The following is a 17,607-nucleotide window of genomic DNA, read 5'->3' on the forward strand; positions in this document are numbered from 1 at the left end:
ATAGAAATTATACGAAAAAACCAACTACATATTTTATGATTAAAATAATTATTTGTTTGTATAAATACTATAATTACTATAGTATTTCCTGAAATATAGAAGTGACATTAAAATAAAAATTATTTTTTGTATATTTTATTCATAAAAAACATGTTACTGTCAACTCTGTAACACGTGACAATCAACTCTGAAGCTAATTATCACATTTTCGTAACTTTATTTAAAATTATAATTAAATAGCTTATTCGTACGATTATGTATTTAAGAATATTTTTTAATACCTGAGTCACCTAAGAGATGTAGAGGTCTATTGTAACGTATATAGTGTTTCAAAATCTTACATTCATTTTTTTTTCTATAAATTATTTAAATATTATAACAATCGGCTCTGGTCTCCTCTGAACTGTGCTTACTGTCGGATTTAAAATGCAATTTTAAAATGAAGCTGAAACAATATCATAAATTAAATTGATTGACAATTTAATAATGTTGCTAATAAGCATTTTAAAACACGCATTTCAAATTCAATAGTAAATGACATGCAATTTATATAGCTGAAATATGTATTTAGAATTTACATATAAATATTATTAGGTACCAAGATACCTTGATCGCATTGACCCTTTCTTCCCTTTTGATTTATTCATATGACTGTCCAGATAAATTTATTATACAAAAAGTATATATAGGTATATTTTATTCTTAAATATTTCATATGATACTTTAACTCGCTACTGTGGACGTGTAAACACATCTAGCAAATGACATACTATAAATGCTATGTTTGTGTCTACATGACTTCCGACTTTCATTTTTTAATACTTTTTATTTTTAAACATAAACATTAAAGAAAAACTGAAATATAGGTAATAGAATATTTCACACACGCACGATTTATTCATCAAAATTATTCAGCTCTAAAAGGGTAAAAATAGAATTTTTACATCTACTATATATAAAAATCTATATGTAAAGAATGGAATATTGAATATATTTCGTTTGTATTATATTTCGAATGTATCAACACATAAATCTGTCACGTTGATGGCACGTCCAATAAATAATACTTGCCGGGCAGACATACAAGGGATCTGATAAGTACATTGATCTCGGGTCACCCTCGATAATCAGAAGCGCTCTATAGGCCCTCCTCATCGTCGTAATCTCAGGGAAGTCTGCGCTAGTAATCGTGTGCAGTACCGGGGATGGCTCTGCCCCATTCCGGCAGACGACGACGACGACCCTCTCTTATCGGGGCGTCGAATTGCTAATCTTCACTAAACTCAGCGAACGGAAATCCAGTTAAGTGGGTGTCGCGACCGGCGACGGGGGCGGCATACACGGAGAGATCGAATTTCCTTTCGGACGCGGCAAAACTTGGGGGACAGTTTGGCACCCGATACCTACCTTCCTACCTACGATAATTCCTCTGCCCTCTCGCCATCCTCGTTGGCCCCTTAGGGTCGCCGATACGTCTCAACACAAGGAACTGAACGACCCATCATCTTCTACATTCCCCGTTCTACCTACTACCCAACGTCCATAGAAGTTAGTTTAGCCCTTCTCTACCCTTAGGGCTGCTTAATCCATGATGAGCAATCTAAATCTTGTTTCCGGGATTTTTATTAATCTCGGAATTATTACACACTAATTCCATATGATGCTGAAACTAGCAGTGGATTCGTAGCAGTGGATTCGGAAAAGCAGGGGTTCTCAGGTTCAATACAAAATAGGCTCTATCTCGAGAACCGAAGTATGTTCGGGGCTGAAATTTTTATGAGAGCATCTTAAAATGCTACGAATCCACTGCTAGTTTCAGCATCATTAATTCCATAATATTCTTCCACATATAAAATCCTTTACGATCGTTTTATATTAATGATTGAAAAACTTCACAGATTATTTTATTACTCGTAAATAAATAAGAACAAACGATTTAATAACGCAGATATTTCATGCAAGATAAGTGTACTTTCCTATGTACAAATCAAAAGATACATTTGTCCGTTTCAGTATCAATTACAGATAACCGTATTACACACAAGTATGCATACGCGCACATATTCGTAGCCATCCCCTCGCGACGTAGAGTTTCGTTTCACAATATTCAACTGTTGTAGAAATGAATCCAGCAGACACTGATGTGTCGACGGATGCACGACCGATTTCACCCGCTCCCTAACTAGGGCTTTTTCTATCTCACGAATTGTTGGCCGGCGTTGGATGCAAGAGAAATGGAGAAGCGGCGCAAAACGAGAGCTAGAGGGGGAGAAAGAGAGAGAGAGAGAGAGAGAGAGAGAGAGAGAGAGAGAGAGAGTGACGGAAAACCAGGCCGTTTTTCAAGCCGCTTAACAACCGCCCCCGGGATGTACCGATGCCGTCACACCCATCCCCTTGTCTGTTGCTGCCGCTACTGCTGCATCAAGTTGCAACGTTGCAACGACCAGCACAGCGACGTCCCTTGTTTCGAACGTGTCCACGTTCGCATGTCCGCAGGACAGCTAATAAATGCCAATCATCCGAAAGATTGCCTCTGTTCATACTGATCGTACCGTTCGTGCTGTGCAGCAGCCAGCCAATCAGTCTTTTTTCTCGAACCTGCATTTGCGATCTCCTACTAATGCATACAATTACTTACGTCGAGCTTCGTCGACGAGTTGATTGTTCGTGCAAAAGGTTATTACTAAAATCGCCTCCGTGAATCTCAATCAGCAAATTGCTCTATATAAGATTCTTTGGAAATTATTTACAGAAAATTCTTAATATCATATCTTTTTTTCAAAATTAATTATTTATTGCGTTAGATAGAAAGATAAATTCCAGACAGTTTCCTATTAATTTATAATTCATATTGTAAAAAAGCACAAACATGTTATCGGTTTTATCTTGAAAATTCAACATTCCATTAAATGACCGGAAGATAGAAAGAGGAAATCGCTGGTGCCGACGTAATATTGTGTAATTTTCTAAAATAACAACGTCGTCTTGGAAAAAGAACGTTTAATATCAAATGTGAAGATATTCGCGGCAGGTCATAACGGAATTGAGAATATTCTGAAGCCGAACAGCTGTAATACTATCTGTAAGTGCTTCACAAAAGGTAAATAGCAGAAAACTGAAGACATTTGGATTCGATCTCTTTAACAACGAAAAGTAAATATCTCCCAGTCAAATCTGAAACCATTGTTAACTATCGATTTTTCAATCAATACATGTTCATTGGCTATAATATAAAAAGACACTTAACAAACATTATATCGACTTATCATTCCATGACAGTATAATATTAACATTTCATGTACTTAAAAGTGAATTACTTTCGTGCACATAAGTATATGTATGTTAAATAATTGAGTAAATAATGATCGATTGCTGTTTATCTTTTTGAAATTGTGTATACTCATGGAATAATTTTATCTCTAGAACCATAATATGAAATTTAACTTAAATGAAATCTGTGAAGTTCCGTGCAATGTAATATTATTAAGGAAAGTTTTCGGATATGGTACTCGAAGTTTATCTGTTGCTCAAAAAGAGAACCGAATTATTTAAATACAAATAGAAATTATTTGACGGAAAATACATTACTGTCGCATGAGTATCAGGTAAATTGAATGAATGCAGACATGTAAAAAATAATTGAATGAATGCAGACATGTAAAAAATATCATTCGTGATATAACAGAGAAACGCCTTGAAACATGCTATTATACGAAACTATTCCACTGCATTTTTCCGTGTTGTATTACGTAAATACGTTTTTATCTTACAATAGAAATTTGCTATACGTACTTTATATGGTAAAGAATAATAACGTTAAATTTCATTTGAAAATAAAAAGCTCACAGACAGACTCAACAACTTATATAATCGGATGCTAAACTTTTAAAAAGACATTTATCATTTTTTTCTATATTTTTTCTTTCATATATCTGACAATCAGAATTTCGGGACAGTATATATTTATTTATTATATTATATATGTTTTACTGCAAAAAGTTTTAATTCAAATATCGCTTATAAAAAGCATATGTGTTGCGAAGATAATGACGAGAACAATACACCAGATACGGAAGGAACATGGTCGTGAAATTAATTCCATGGTACGGTGAGTATTCGACTAGAAAAAAAAAGTTTAGGCAAGCCACCTCACAATAGACCGAAAATTGAAAGTTTATTGAGAATACGAAATATCCACGATCGCTCTCGAACTATGTTTTAGCAGTGCATCGCCCTAGTTTTCCGCTGTTGCCAAAGGAGTGTTTAATAAAGTGTGCAGGAGTGGCTTCCTCAGAGTTTCCAAATAGCGTCGCGTGCTAGTCGCTTTGAAAAAGCGCCCTGCTTGACCACGGCTTTCACGAGTATTGGATATACACATTGTCCCATGGCGAAAATAAGAAACGGCTATTCGAATAGCTTCATCCAATCCTCATTCAAAATTAAACCGGCATTTAATAATTACAGACGCTATCGCAGAGAATCATAATTCCGAATAATTAAATATTTATATTAGATAAATATTCATATGCAGAATGATAATTATTTTGTAATGACCAGAATAAAGTTGATTAAAGGCGATTCTACAAAAGAAACAATCATTTTTCTTATATAGAAATACAAAGAAATATTACATATTTATAAATTCATAGAAAATATAGAAATAGATTATATTAAAAAGTCGAAAATTTGACTAGTTGTCAAGTCAGTTACATATATTTAGAAAATCTTTACAGCTATTTTTTTGTAAAAAGAATTTATTTGAAACAGATTACGAGGTATATTTAAGTTCTAAGATCTCTCAATTTTTTCTCGGGAATGGAAGCAGATAAAAACATGGGCAACGTCTTAAAAGACGCTGGAATTCGTTGGGAATGAGTCAGATTTTTGGCAACATCGTCAAATTCATAGAACGATCAATGCGCCAACTAGTGTTGGAAGCGTTTTAATGGCGAAAATGACGACATTCATGTTTCCAGAACAGCTTTGTCTTTGAAGTGTCGCATCCACAAATGTATGTTTTTTACGCCTTCTTTGCATATTTTACTCAACTAACGATAAATGTCGATGGAAATCATCCCACATAAATCAAGAAAACGGATGATAATACTTTATTCTGAGAACATCATCACTTTCAGTCCAAAACGTTTCCAACATCCGCCGGCGTCCTGAACGTTCTATAAGCTGGACAATGCTGCCAAAAATCTTACATATTCTCAATAAATTCCCACGTCTTTTAAAACATCGTCTATGTTTCTATTTTCTCCCATTCCCAAAAAAAAATTAAGAATCTTACAACTTGAATGCATTTCGTAAGAGACTGAGCGTTTCGCTAAGCGTTTCGGTTGAATGCAATCAATCCTTTCTCATAGTATTTAATTTTACAGGTACGTATATTACTAAATATATCGCTATATATCTATACTAATAAAAGTAATGAGAGTCTCTATTCACCCACCATAAAATAAGATCTATTTAGATTTTCACAGCTTCCCGATAGTCCCTGTAGATCTCACCTCGAATCTCGTCGACGTAACTAAACCATTTATCGTACCGCTTTAATTCCCTTCCGGATAAGGATTGGATTGGACCTTTTAGCACGGAGTCCAGGTGATATCCTCGTTGTGAAGACGCATGAGAGAGCAGGCTCGTGAGTAAAAGAACGACTAGCTCTCTCGAGTTCGAAACGCGAGAAAAGCTTCGAGCAAGGCCACCTTCGTTCTATAAAAGGGTTAAATAAGGCGAAAGGATCTGTATCTCTTTGAAGTGGCGGTAATTCCCCGGGGGTTTAGACAAACGCGGTCCCGCAGTCCCATCGTATCGATCCCGCTCGGAAGCTGCGCTTTTTATTATCGCTTCGTACCACCGGAGGCGATAGCGCGAAGGGGCTTAACTTCGCGCCGTCTCTTCGTGTGCCGCCCACAATGGCACGACGCGTCGTAAATAACCACAGAATAATTCCGCTGGCGTTCCATTTGTAACGGTAAATTAGCAAACTACCATCGAGAGTAGCGCACAGCGGCGTTTTCGCTTCGTCTCACGAAACCAAAGAGGCGAAAACGCCCTACGGCGGCAGCGGCGGCGACACCGCCGGCGGCGATGTTTCGGTAATTAGCGAGGACATTACCCCGCAATTGCGCGGCGATTTACCCTCGAATTGCTACACGGCCGACAACACTGCCAGAATTACAACGTTTCGAGGAGTAAAAGGAGAGGAAAAAAGAAACGTGCGCGCAGCACGTCGGACTATGGAGTTGGTACAGAAGCGGTATGGACGATTACTTCATTCCACCTCTGCGCTCTCGGTGCTTCATTGCGATCGTTGCTTGGTATTTCGCTACATTTCGCAACGCAGTGAATGATATAGAACGACAGATTCTCTCTCTCTCCCCTGTGAGCATTTCTATTCTCAGTATTTATACGTGTTGTCGTATTTAATTTTTAATACGCAAACCTTCTTTCCTTTTGTTCCGCATAATTTCCGTACGAGAGAAGGAAGAAGCACAAGATTTACATAAAGAGATGGGGGAGATCTTTAAAACGCCTCTCGAGGTAATATTTTTCTTAGCAGTTGAACACTATGTGGAAATGGAAGTTAACGTGTAACCGTAGGGATGTTAATAATATAAAATTAAATTAAGATTCTACTGAGAAGTAAAAACAGCTTGAAGTTAATTGAAGCATGAGGTTTTCCTTAGTTATTTGATATTCCGACTCGGTCGTTGGCACAATTGATATTCTTCTGCATTATCTAGCTGTATTTAAATATCAAATTGGAACAAAATGTATATAACAGTTTTTACTACAATCTCCGTAAGGACCGCATAAATTATGGACTTGTCGGAAACGCGTGTATTTCGCGTGTGCTTCGAAATTGCGTCGCGTCTGCGAATACGTGAGTGCAGCAGTTGAAATGTCAACTGCTCTTCCTTGTTCGGGAAAATAACAACGCCGGAGGCAAACGCAAATGTGTGCCAACCAGAGCATTGAATTATTCTCAGCTGTTGATAAAAACGAATCTCGATGAAATTAGCATACGGTCGACATAGTATGCAAATTTCATGAATTGTTAGTATGAATTCAAAAACATTTAATGATAACATCTTGTCGTTTACGAGCTGATACTCGCGTAAATTTAAAACAGCCTAATCAAATTTTTTATTTTCATGTATATCGAAATAAATTCTCAAGCGCACCGATATACCTACGCTATTGTTTCGATTCGACTATGTCGACATCGTCGTTAAATATAAAAGGAAGAAACTTGTTGTAGAGAGAGAGAGAAGTCTCGTCGTATTAGTAATTAACTTTATACCTTCGAAGCTCACTTAAAAAGCTGACTAAGTCTGAGATCCATGTTAACTAAAAGGCACTAATTAATTTCAAAGAACCAAAATAATATTAAAAAAATAAATACTAAGTTTATTTTAATAACAATAATTCAAACGTGCAAATGTAATATAAAGAATATAATTCAATAGACTTATCGTCACACACAATTCCAGAAGGAAAACATTACTTTCTTTCAAAAAGCGAAATTTAAAACATTATCAATCCGAGGGAAACGAATCGAGTGTCAACCACAACATCGAATAATGTCATCAGGAGAAAGTTGACGATTCTTCTTACTTTTCTCTGCACAAATAATCGCATTACTCTCGGAAATGTGCGATGCGTTGCGGACGAAGAGACGTCGTAGAAATTATCGACTTTGCTCGAGGAGATATCGAAGGCAGTTGAACCGTATATTAATTTCGCTCGTCGCTCGGGGTCGTTCTTCATGGTGCCAGGAGTTAAAAGCCGCCTCTCTCTCTCTCTCTCTCTCTCTCTCTCAATACGGATTCAATCCGGAAGCCCCTCAACTCGTAAAATAACCACGTGCAGCTTGACAAACTTACGTCGATGTGCATGCGCGGCAGAACACATATGTAGAGGCCATTCGTAGTGATGTGCAATGTGTGCAATGTATATAAACCCCGGCCATGGCGTCCTATGTGCATACGATAGAAATGTACATAGCGAGTGCGACAGTATCGCGGAAAGGATACTGGCTGCGCACATAGGCCAAGGTAAGTAACTCGGTTTATCTTTAGCCGAGATCACCGTCCGTCGACGAGTTTTACGGCCGCGCCGAGAGACCGCGCGCCGCATTCTCGGGCAAACATCTCTTTTCACTTTCTCGAAAGGGACTTACGGGAAACGAGAGGCAACGCAGAGGATGCCAATTTGCGTCGCGCAGAAAAAATTACGATCTACCCTGTGGCCATCGCTAGAGTAGGAGTAGAGTGCTCGTTGGATACGTTCGCAAGTAGAAAGCTGGATAATGTACAGTAAAAGCTCCGGTGAAAAATTTGCGAGAATTATATTCGAATAAATCCAATAAATCGACGCATAGTTATTTTTTGTGCTATTTACAATTATTATACTATTTACCAGAGATGTCCCGGATATCCGGGAAGTATCCAGTCTTATGCTACTCTTTTACTATTCAGCTGGGTAGCCAGATATCATTAGTATCCGGCATATATCCAGAAATGGTATATTGAATGTTCACGTTATTGATGCCGTCGAAGTTGACGTCATAGAATTCTATTCTTTTTCAGTTTAACTTCTTGCACAATTCATCTTTCTTCTTTTTCTTTTCACGTTGAAGAAATAAGGAAAATTATTATCGCTATTTTTCTCTGCTTTCCTTTTATCCTTTTTTTTAATACAACGGAGAAATTGTACCGGATATTCAATATCCGGTCGGACATCCGGTAGATAATTATTTGACCGGATATCGGACGTTTCCTGGTATTCATAGTATCTAGTAATTTTATGATCCATACTATTTGCAAGAAATTTTCTTTTATCCTATTCGCATTAAATTGTATGTATTTTAAATATGTCTGGTAATTAATTATGTCTGTTTGCTTAAAGTCCTCAGCAACTTTTGCAGTTAAAACGAAATAAATGTATTGAAGAGAGAAAAATTGAAGATATTAAATGCAAAAAGTGCAAGAATTTGGATAGATCGATACGCAGTTTATTTTACGATATTTGCAGCACTATCACTGTTTATAAGAAATTTTTCCACTATTTACAATAAATCGTAATAAATGCAGAAAAAACTAACACTAATAAAAATGTACAAAGGTTACATTCGAACAGGTTGACATGCAGTTATGTTTGCGATATTTGTAACTATTATGCTATTGGCAATGCATTTTCTTTTGTTATACTTGCAAAATTTATTTCAATAACAGTAATAACTGTTATTGAAATAAATTTTATTAAAAGAGAATAATATGCGAGTTTGTATAACGATAGGAAGATAACGTTTTATAATGAAATTCTTTTGCATTGAAACAGCTATTTATGATGAAAACAACGGTGCTGGAAGCACGATGGCATTGATTTTACGTCAACGTTGTCGATAACATTATTAAGGCACGTAACTGAGCGAACTGTAAAAAGGATATTGAAAGTTTTTACTCATTAGTATGACATAATCAAATAGCATTCACTCCTTATAATTAACATGCGTGCAATAATGAAAAGGTATTTCGTTATGATTCATTCAGACATTTATTACCAAAATTTGGCAGAGTAGAGATACGAGTAATTCGCGAAGGATTATACCACCTTTCGGTATACATCAAGAAGTTAAGTCGGATATTATGATGTAAATGTATCTACATTTCTGTGCTCGAAACTGGCGTCGCGTTATTTTCCTAATGAATGCCAAATGTCGCGTTATAATGTCGCAGTGTTTCCCTTGCGGTAGCGATGGACTGACTCGATTCAACAGTGAAGCGTGGTGCAGTAATGACAATTATACTACGAGCGAATACACTTGACACTCAAATGACGCCAGGCGTGAATTATCTTGGAGAACGCGTTATTTCGCTGCAACGGGTCATAAATAATAATACTGTCAGGATACTGAAGAGCACCTGCTAATGACGGTTTTTGTCTTCTACACGAGCAGACGCAAAAATCGATAATGTATAATGAAAGGGGTAAAACGAGATAAGATCTCACATTTCTTCTTTATAAAATGTCTAATTTAGTAGACACATTGACGTAACAATTTTTATATCATTTCATAACTCTTCAAATTGACGAGATATTCATGCCTTTATAACTTAATTTGGACACATTGACCTAAATATTTTTATATTTCATAATATACTTCTCCAATCCTTCGGATTTTCAAGTAAGTTTTAAGCGAGAAACACTTTTACAAAATTAGATGGATAATTGTTAAAATTCAAGAAACGATTCAAGTGTTGTTAAATACATACTAAAAACGGATTGCTAATTGTACAGCGAGAGGTAGACTATTTTAACTGACAGAGACGAACTATTTCATTAATAAAGCCTGTGCTTGTGTCGTGTTACTCTATTTATCTCGAAAACAGAGTCCGTTGCTGTCCGCTCGTAACAACGTGACACACTAGTGTCAATTGCATCGCCAACATGCGCGTCATGCAACCTAGCAATTAACCCTGCACCGACTCACGCGAACTGCTTAGAATCCATGTACTTGGAAATTCGAAACTGTGTACTTTAAGCGGCCATTAACGTGAACGAGACGTTCGTTATTGGCTTTCGTATTTATGGAAACCGCTCGGCTTTCTCGCCGAGTGAAAAAAAAGGAGCAAAATTCTTAAAGTAATTTGCTATGTCATCGATCGGCATTCCAGATTAACAGCGATTTAACATTTGACCTGCATGAAAGCAAGTTCTGAGTGTCGTTAAACTAAATTAATATCTTACTGCTTTAGATATTTCTCTAATTAAAATTCTGTATCGGCCCATCAACAAGTTTCCCAGGTGCCTCAGGATCCTTAAGTAGAATTGGATATTTGAAACTGGTGCATTTATTTCATGAAGTTGAACGAACAATTTACACTTCGCCGATTTACTTAAGATTTGTATTTACGTCAAAGTCGGTTCAATATTTTGTAAAAGTCGATCGTGGAGTTTGCGTTAGGAAAGACGTAAATAAAACGCTGTTTGAAAACATATTTTCCACTCATAATAAAACTTTCAGACGTACAACTATTCGTTTAATTAATATAATGAATTTATTAAAGAGCGACGGTTGTGAATTACATTATCGAAAAATATTATAACGTCACGCTCATCTCAATGTCACAATTATCGTGATTGATCGCATACCAATTCTATCGCGTTTTCAGCCTCGAGAGATAGATCCAACATATCGCGAAGAGCATATACCCGTAAGATATGCCATTAGAGATTCCTCTCTTGAATACTCCATCATGTCAAATAACATCGCATGAAGTACGTATTAACTTATCACTTGAGAGAACAGACAATTTTCTCGAAGGCACCTTATTTTGTAAAATAATTCTGCAATTACTTTGAAAAATTGTACTGCTATATATTTATTTATTCATTGTAGTCTGTATACAACCTGCAGCTTCCTTCTAAGTGCCGTAAAATCCGAAACAGCCGTATCTCTCCTTAAGAATTTTCTCGATAGTTAGATCGCAGGAAGACGGTTTACCTCCATTTCCGATATAAGAACAGCGATGGAACAATGGAATCCGACATTCTCGAAGGTATTTCTCTCAGAGACGTCAGCTCCGCCGCGGCAATTGATCCTTCGTGACACCAAACGGACAGTGCGAAATTTTACGAAAGCTCCGATGTGGAACGAAATTACGAGATTTTTTTTCCAGCGGAGCGGAATGAGAGACACGCTGATCTTTTATAGCGCCGTCGATGTATGAAACTGCACTGACTAACGACGAACAATGGACTTTATAAAAATTCCTTTCGCGAGTTGAAGAATTTCTCGCAACGGCACGCGCAAAGTCAAAGCCTGCTGTAATTAACTAAAAAGCAATGCAATGGAAAGCCGTATTTTCTCACTTAGACTTTGCGTCTGCACTATGATCGTTTGTTTATTCTTTACCGATGTTTTCCTCATACTTGGAACAATCGGGAAAATAAAGCGAGCTTTCATTTTCTCGGTAGAAGATGAAAAGAGGTGAGCGCGCTTGTCGCGCTTCATTCTACTTACTCAACGGATTCGTCCGTTTCTACTTAGCGTCTGGCGCTCGCCGTCGGGCGCGTTCAAGATTTTTCCACTAGCACTGCAAGCGACGTGATTCACGCAACGATGTCGGCTTATTTTACTGAACGACGTAAACGCAGCCGTTCGCAAAAAGGAGGATGGAAACTTTCTAGACTAATATAAATCTCCATTGTCGTGGAACGCTTGATTTAGGTGTAGCTACTGAGATTTTATGTATTTGCCACAATTCTATTCCTACTTTACGTCACGCGTTCGTTATTTATACAGTTAGATTTTTTAAACAACAAAATTCTATAATAACAATATGTTATTAGCGAAAATAAATATAATCAATTACATAAAAAAAAAAACGTAAATACGCTTTTCGAAATATTGTAAAAAGCGGATTGAAAAAACGTTATCAATGTACAGAGATTGACAAATTAAAATGTTTGATGATACATTTTTCGTTAACTGCCATGAAGTGTAATATGATTATTAAACTTGTAATATGATACGTACGAGTCTATTTGATGGCCAAAAATAACAACTGTGTTTCCAGCCACGAGGACAAAACCATATTTATTAAACTAAAATTGGTAAATTTGTGTACAATATCGCGTAAATTCAACAAAACGAAATCTATTGATTTATCTACAGTAATCTCTACATGTATACATTAATCCCATCGATCACGCGCGATTTCATATGTACGCTTATTCATGATCGATATAACATTAGTAAATCACACACACACATTCACTGTTTATAAATTATAACTACTTGTAATATTATCGCGGTATAATGCAAATTTATGCAAAACCGGACTTGTTCAATCTCAGATGTTTGCATTCGTTTTATTGACATTGTAATTCACATTCATATGACAGAAACTATCGCTTGTCTTACATTATGCATGCACTTTATGCATACCGCTACCAGGGATAAGTAGCGGCGTAATTAGCGTGGTGTTAATAGTTTGTACCACTACTTGTTTGATACAATTCGCTTTCTTCTGCCGTGTAACTCGCATTGCCTCGTTGAAACTCCACTTTGTCGTCTCGCGAGAACAATGGTATAATTTATATGATTTCCTAAAAGCACAAAGTGAATACACCCAGCGTCTCTGGAGAGATTTATTTGCCTTTAGCGGTATAAAATCGACGATAATATTTCAAAAAGCTCGCAACGTGTAGCATTATTGAGTTAATTACACGATAATTTGCTGAAATATCTTATAAGAAAAAAGAGAAATTTAACACGCAGTATGTCTTATCTAATAAGAATAGCGGAAATATATGAGTCTACATGGAAAGAACTCAAAGAACAGTTTTGCGCTAAAGTATCCAAATATTTGACTAAATACAGATCTGAAAATAATATTATTGGATTATTAAAATAATTATATAGAACACACACACACACACACACACACACACACACACACACACACAAACAAAAGCTGATTCCTAAATTGTCAAAATATTTTGCAGCATCGCTCATCGTATTTGTTGTGCGAATATCCATATATATGTATATCTATGTAATTATTTTAATGGCTCATTAAAATTATTTTCAAATCTATATCTATATATCTAAAATTTCAAATATTTTGAAATAAATCCGTCATTCCCCCTCCCCTTGTGCCACAAATCACGAAGAAGATATTAAATAAATATTAAATTAACAATTTATTCAAATAATTTATATCTATATTGAAAGCTATATTTTTAACTAAACGAGAAAAATAAATTATTAGATAGTTTTACGTTTATAACCATATGTTATTTGTCATCAATTTAATTTCATTCGATAACATAAAGAATGAATTTTTTAACTAAAAATTTAACTAGGTACAAATCTGAAAATAATTTTGTTAGACCATCAAAACAATTAAGTAGGACGCTCAAGCTGGTCGCTAGATGTCAAAACTTTTTGCAGCACTGCTCATTACACTTCAGCGTTCTACATAATAATTTTAATAATCCAGCAAAGTTATTTTCAGATCTGTTTTGTAGCTACATTTTTTAGATACTTCAACAAAATTATTTTCCCCGTATTCATTCGAAATTACATTTCTAACCATATATTCATGACGTATTTCTACGAATCTCTTTTTCAATTTTATTTCTACCTTTTGCACCAAGCGCACCTTGTTCGTCGACGCAACGACGTACAATAATGAGAAACAACGATCGTGTTTCTGTGATATACACACTCTCATTGTACATCGCGCAGTAGCGAGCATTCGTTGCATAACGGTTTGAGGAACATATTAAACACGGAATAAAATAACGAGCATTTAGCATAGAGGAATGCGTGGCCTCTGACTCCTGACTTGCACTTGCTTTGCCGGACAGAATCCATGAAGCCGAAAATCCTCGGGTATCCCGCATCCTCGTTGCTCGCGTACGCTATGGTTTCGCGCGTCTATTCTTCACCCGCTTTGCGGCTCGACGCCGCTGCCACAATATGTACGCATCCGACGTTACAATAAACGGATGACGAGCAGTATCCCACGTGTCTGGATCCCGCAGCTACATTGGGCGGAAATTTATACGCTATAAGGCGCACACGCCGAATCCATATATCCAGTCACTAACGAGACAGTACGAGCAAGCCGCTAATAGTTAAATAAATGTGTACGTTATTGTTTTACACTGAGAGAAATGTTACGTATAACAATTCATTTCGTTAATATGTGATTAACAAAAACTTTCTTGCTTTTTCATTAAAAAATTGTATCGTCCAAATTTTGGTCAGAACAACAAAATTTTTCATTCTAATCAAATTTGTCGTTCTGATCGAAATTTGATTAGAATAATCAAATTTTAATTAGAATAACGAAATTTCGATTAGGACGTATACAATTTTTAAATGAAAAAATAAGACAATTTTTGTTAGTCACATATCAACAAAATGGATATACGCGTACCAAACATTTCTCTCAGTATACTCACGTAAGTATATTTACATATTTTACGAAATCGTGCTTTTTTAAGCACAATATTAAGATATTGACGCGATATACTCATTTAAATTCTTAATGAAAAGAAAATAATACAATTATAACATCCTTAACAATATATTCATAAACTTTTGAAGTAACTCCATGCGAAGCATTTTTGAGATAATGTCTTATGTAGTAAGAAAACGATGTTGGCGAACAAATAAGATATGTTGAGAGAAGAGAGTACTTTGGAGCAGCCTTTATTCTCCGCGCCTTTTACACAGCTTCGTCATCGCTCAGCATATTGCGAATTTCCTGACGACGTTGTGGTTGGAAGTTTGCGAGTATTTGACCTTAACAACACACCATTTCACGCACCTATCCTTCCTGTATTCTATGACACGACAGGGTCGCTGTAAACGTGTATCCGGTGTTATAATAAACGTTGATGGGCCTCATCGCTCGCAGCTACAGCTGAATTCCGCGCGCTCGTTTTCAACGAAACCCAACCTATTATATAAACTCGTGTTTTTGCAACCAAATTCCCGCGCGCGTTTAACCAGAGCCCGCAAAAGCAAATATTAAATTCTCGCAAGTTGACGTTTAATTATTTCAAGATATATCTGACATACTTGCTACATAAACGTACACAGTGTCTTAGAATTACCGTTACGATAACGTAAAATTGCTTCTTTTAAATTATATAAAGAGCCAGTACTTTTTCAATTAAAATTATTTCAACAAGCACTTTATTGTTATACTTCTTAGTATGGATATTAAATTTTGTACGTTAATTATTTAATATTAATTAAAATATATCACATTTTTTCTGTGTGTATTTTTTAAATTTAATTTACCATAAATTTTTTTAATTTTATTTGCTCGTATCTCCTAAAATTAATGATGCTTCAATATTAATATTTATTAAAAACATCTTGATTTTAAAAATTAAAATATAGATGAATTTGTAATTTGGACTGTAGTTTAACTAGACGCTAAAGGGAGTCTTCTTTGTACTTTTATTTTATTTCTAAATAAAACAAACAAAAACACTAGATGCGCAGAAAAATATTCCTGGTATATGAATGTTGTGTTATATTAAAGCATCAATTTAAGCGTCAACTTTATAATGAATGTTAATGAACATTACGGGGAGGAGGGTACGTTCCGTTTTCACGCTTACGCGCTAAACATCAGTTCATCCTTGTTGTCTATCAAATATTAAACAAGAACAAATGATGCTTACACGCGTTTTAAGTGCAAAACGGAACGCATCCTAAACATATCAAAATAAAGCTGAGTATAAATGAAACTAAGTCTTCCAGCATGTAATCGTTCTGCAAAGAAATAAGCAAACAAAAGCCAAGACCGCAAAGCGAAATCCTGTCGGTGTTCATGATGCCCAGCACAAAGACACGTTATTCCGCCGAAAGAAATCCTCATAACGAACGTCACGGGCCGCAAAGGCCCGATGATTCTCCGGTCGTTGCCTTTGTGCTGGGAAAAATCCGCGCGTTAAATCTCATGCTTGTCAACGGACGCCATTCTTCTTCTATCTGCTCTAGAGCCCAACGCCGCCGCAATACGTGTTCTGGTATCACAATAACCGGATGATAAACTACGACACCACGCGCGGCAGCGTGACCGTACAAACCGATCCAGGACCAACTCAAAGCCGACTGACGATTCGCCAGGCAGTGGAGACGGACACGGGCAATTACACGTGCAGCGCCTCCAACACCAAGCCGGCATCGATCTTCGTCTTCGTCACCGAAGGCAAGTATAAGCAACGTGTTTCGTACAAAACGAACTTCCTTAATCAATATAACCCCATCGCGGTTGTCCCGGCAGTCTCTTTAACTACCTTCTCCGAACGAATACCCGTAATGATCCTCGGACGAACAAAACTGAAAACTTGCTTCAATTCGAACCGATATTTTATAGACATTTGATAGATTATACTTGTACTCAGACTATTTTTTAAGCAGATTAAAAAAAAAATTCTCATTGAATATTTAACTACATCGAGATATTTAATATTGAAATTGCTGACATTGCGAAGAAAGATTAGGTACATCAATCATGATTTCATCAAGAATACATCGGCTCGACTAAAATCGTCAGAAAAGCCTGGCTGGAGAAAAGATACGTGATTTCTAGCGGAATTTTCTGAGCCACGCGAAGAAAAGTAAATCCACTTCTAAATTAAAAATGTCACCATTCTGATTGAAAATATTTATTCTCCTCGCTATCCAACGTTTTTCTTATATAAATATATATTTTTTTTAAACCTTTTCCATAATTATATATACACAGTAAAAAAGAAAATGTTAATTTTAACATTTTTTACATGTCCCAGGACATCCACTCTAAATTTTAAGTTAAAGTAACTCATTCGTCTTGTGTTATTTGTTAACGAATTAGTAATGCTAAATAATTGACACAATACTTTACATTTACATTTGTTATTTTGATTTTAAGGGTGATTTAAAACTAACATATAAAATAAGTAGAGTACATAGAAGAGTAGTTACAGTAACTCGTAAGAAAATGTTAATAAAACATTTTTGTTCGTATAATGTGAATGAAAAAATTCTTAGATATTAAATTGATTTTGAGATATATA

General features: G+C 36.0%; 1 protein-coding gene across 5 annotated transcripts in view; it reads left to right on the forward strand.

Moving 5' to 3' along the window:
• dpr12 (defective proboscis extension response 12) overlaps nucleotides 1-17,607 on the forward strand; it is a 225,864-nt gene that overhangs the window by 194,663 nt on the left and 13,594 nt on the right. For all 5 annotated transcript variants that reach the window (XM_018521754.1, XM_018521758.1, XM_018521756.1 and 2 more), the window contains one exon: nucleotides 16,547-16,757. In XM_018521754.1, coding sequence (XP_018377256.1) covers nucleotides 16,547-16,757 — 211 coding nt within the window. The remainder of the gene's footprint in view (nucleotides 1-16,546; nucleotides 16,758-17,607) is intronic.

Source organism: Trachymyrmex cornetzi, unplaced genomic scaffold (assembly GCF_001594075.2).
Source record: "Trachymyrmex cornetzi isolate Tcor2-1 unplaced genomic scaffold, Tcor1.1 scaffold99, whole genome shotgun sequence".
NCBI lineage: Eukaryota > Metazoa > Arthropoda > Insecta > Hymenoptera > Formicidae > Trachymyrmex > Trachymyrmex cornetzi.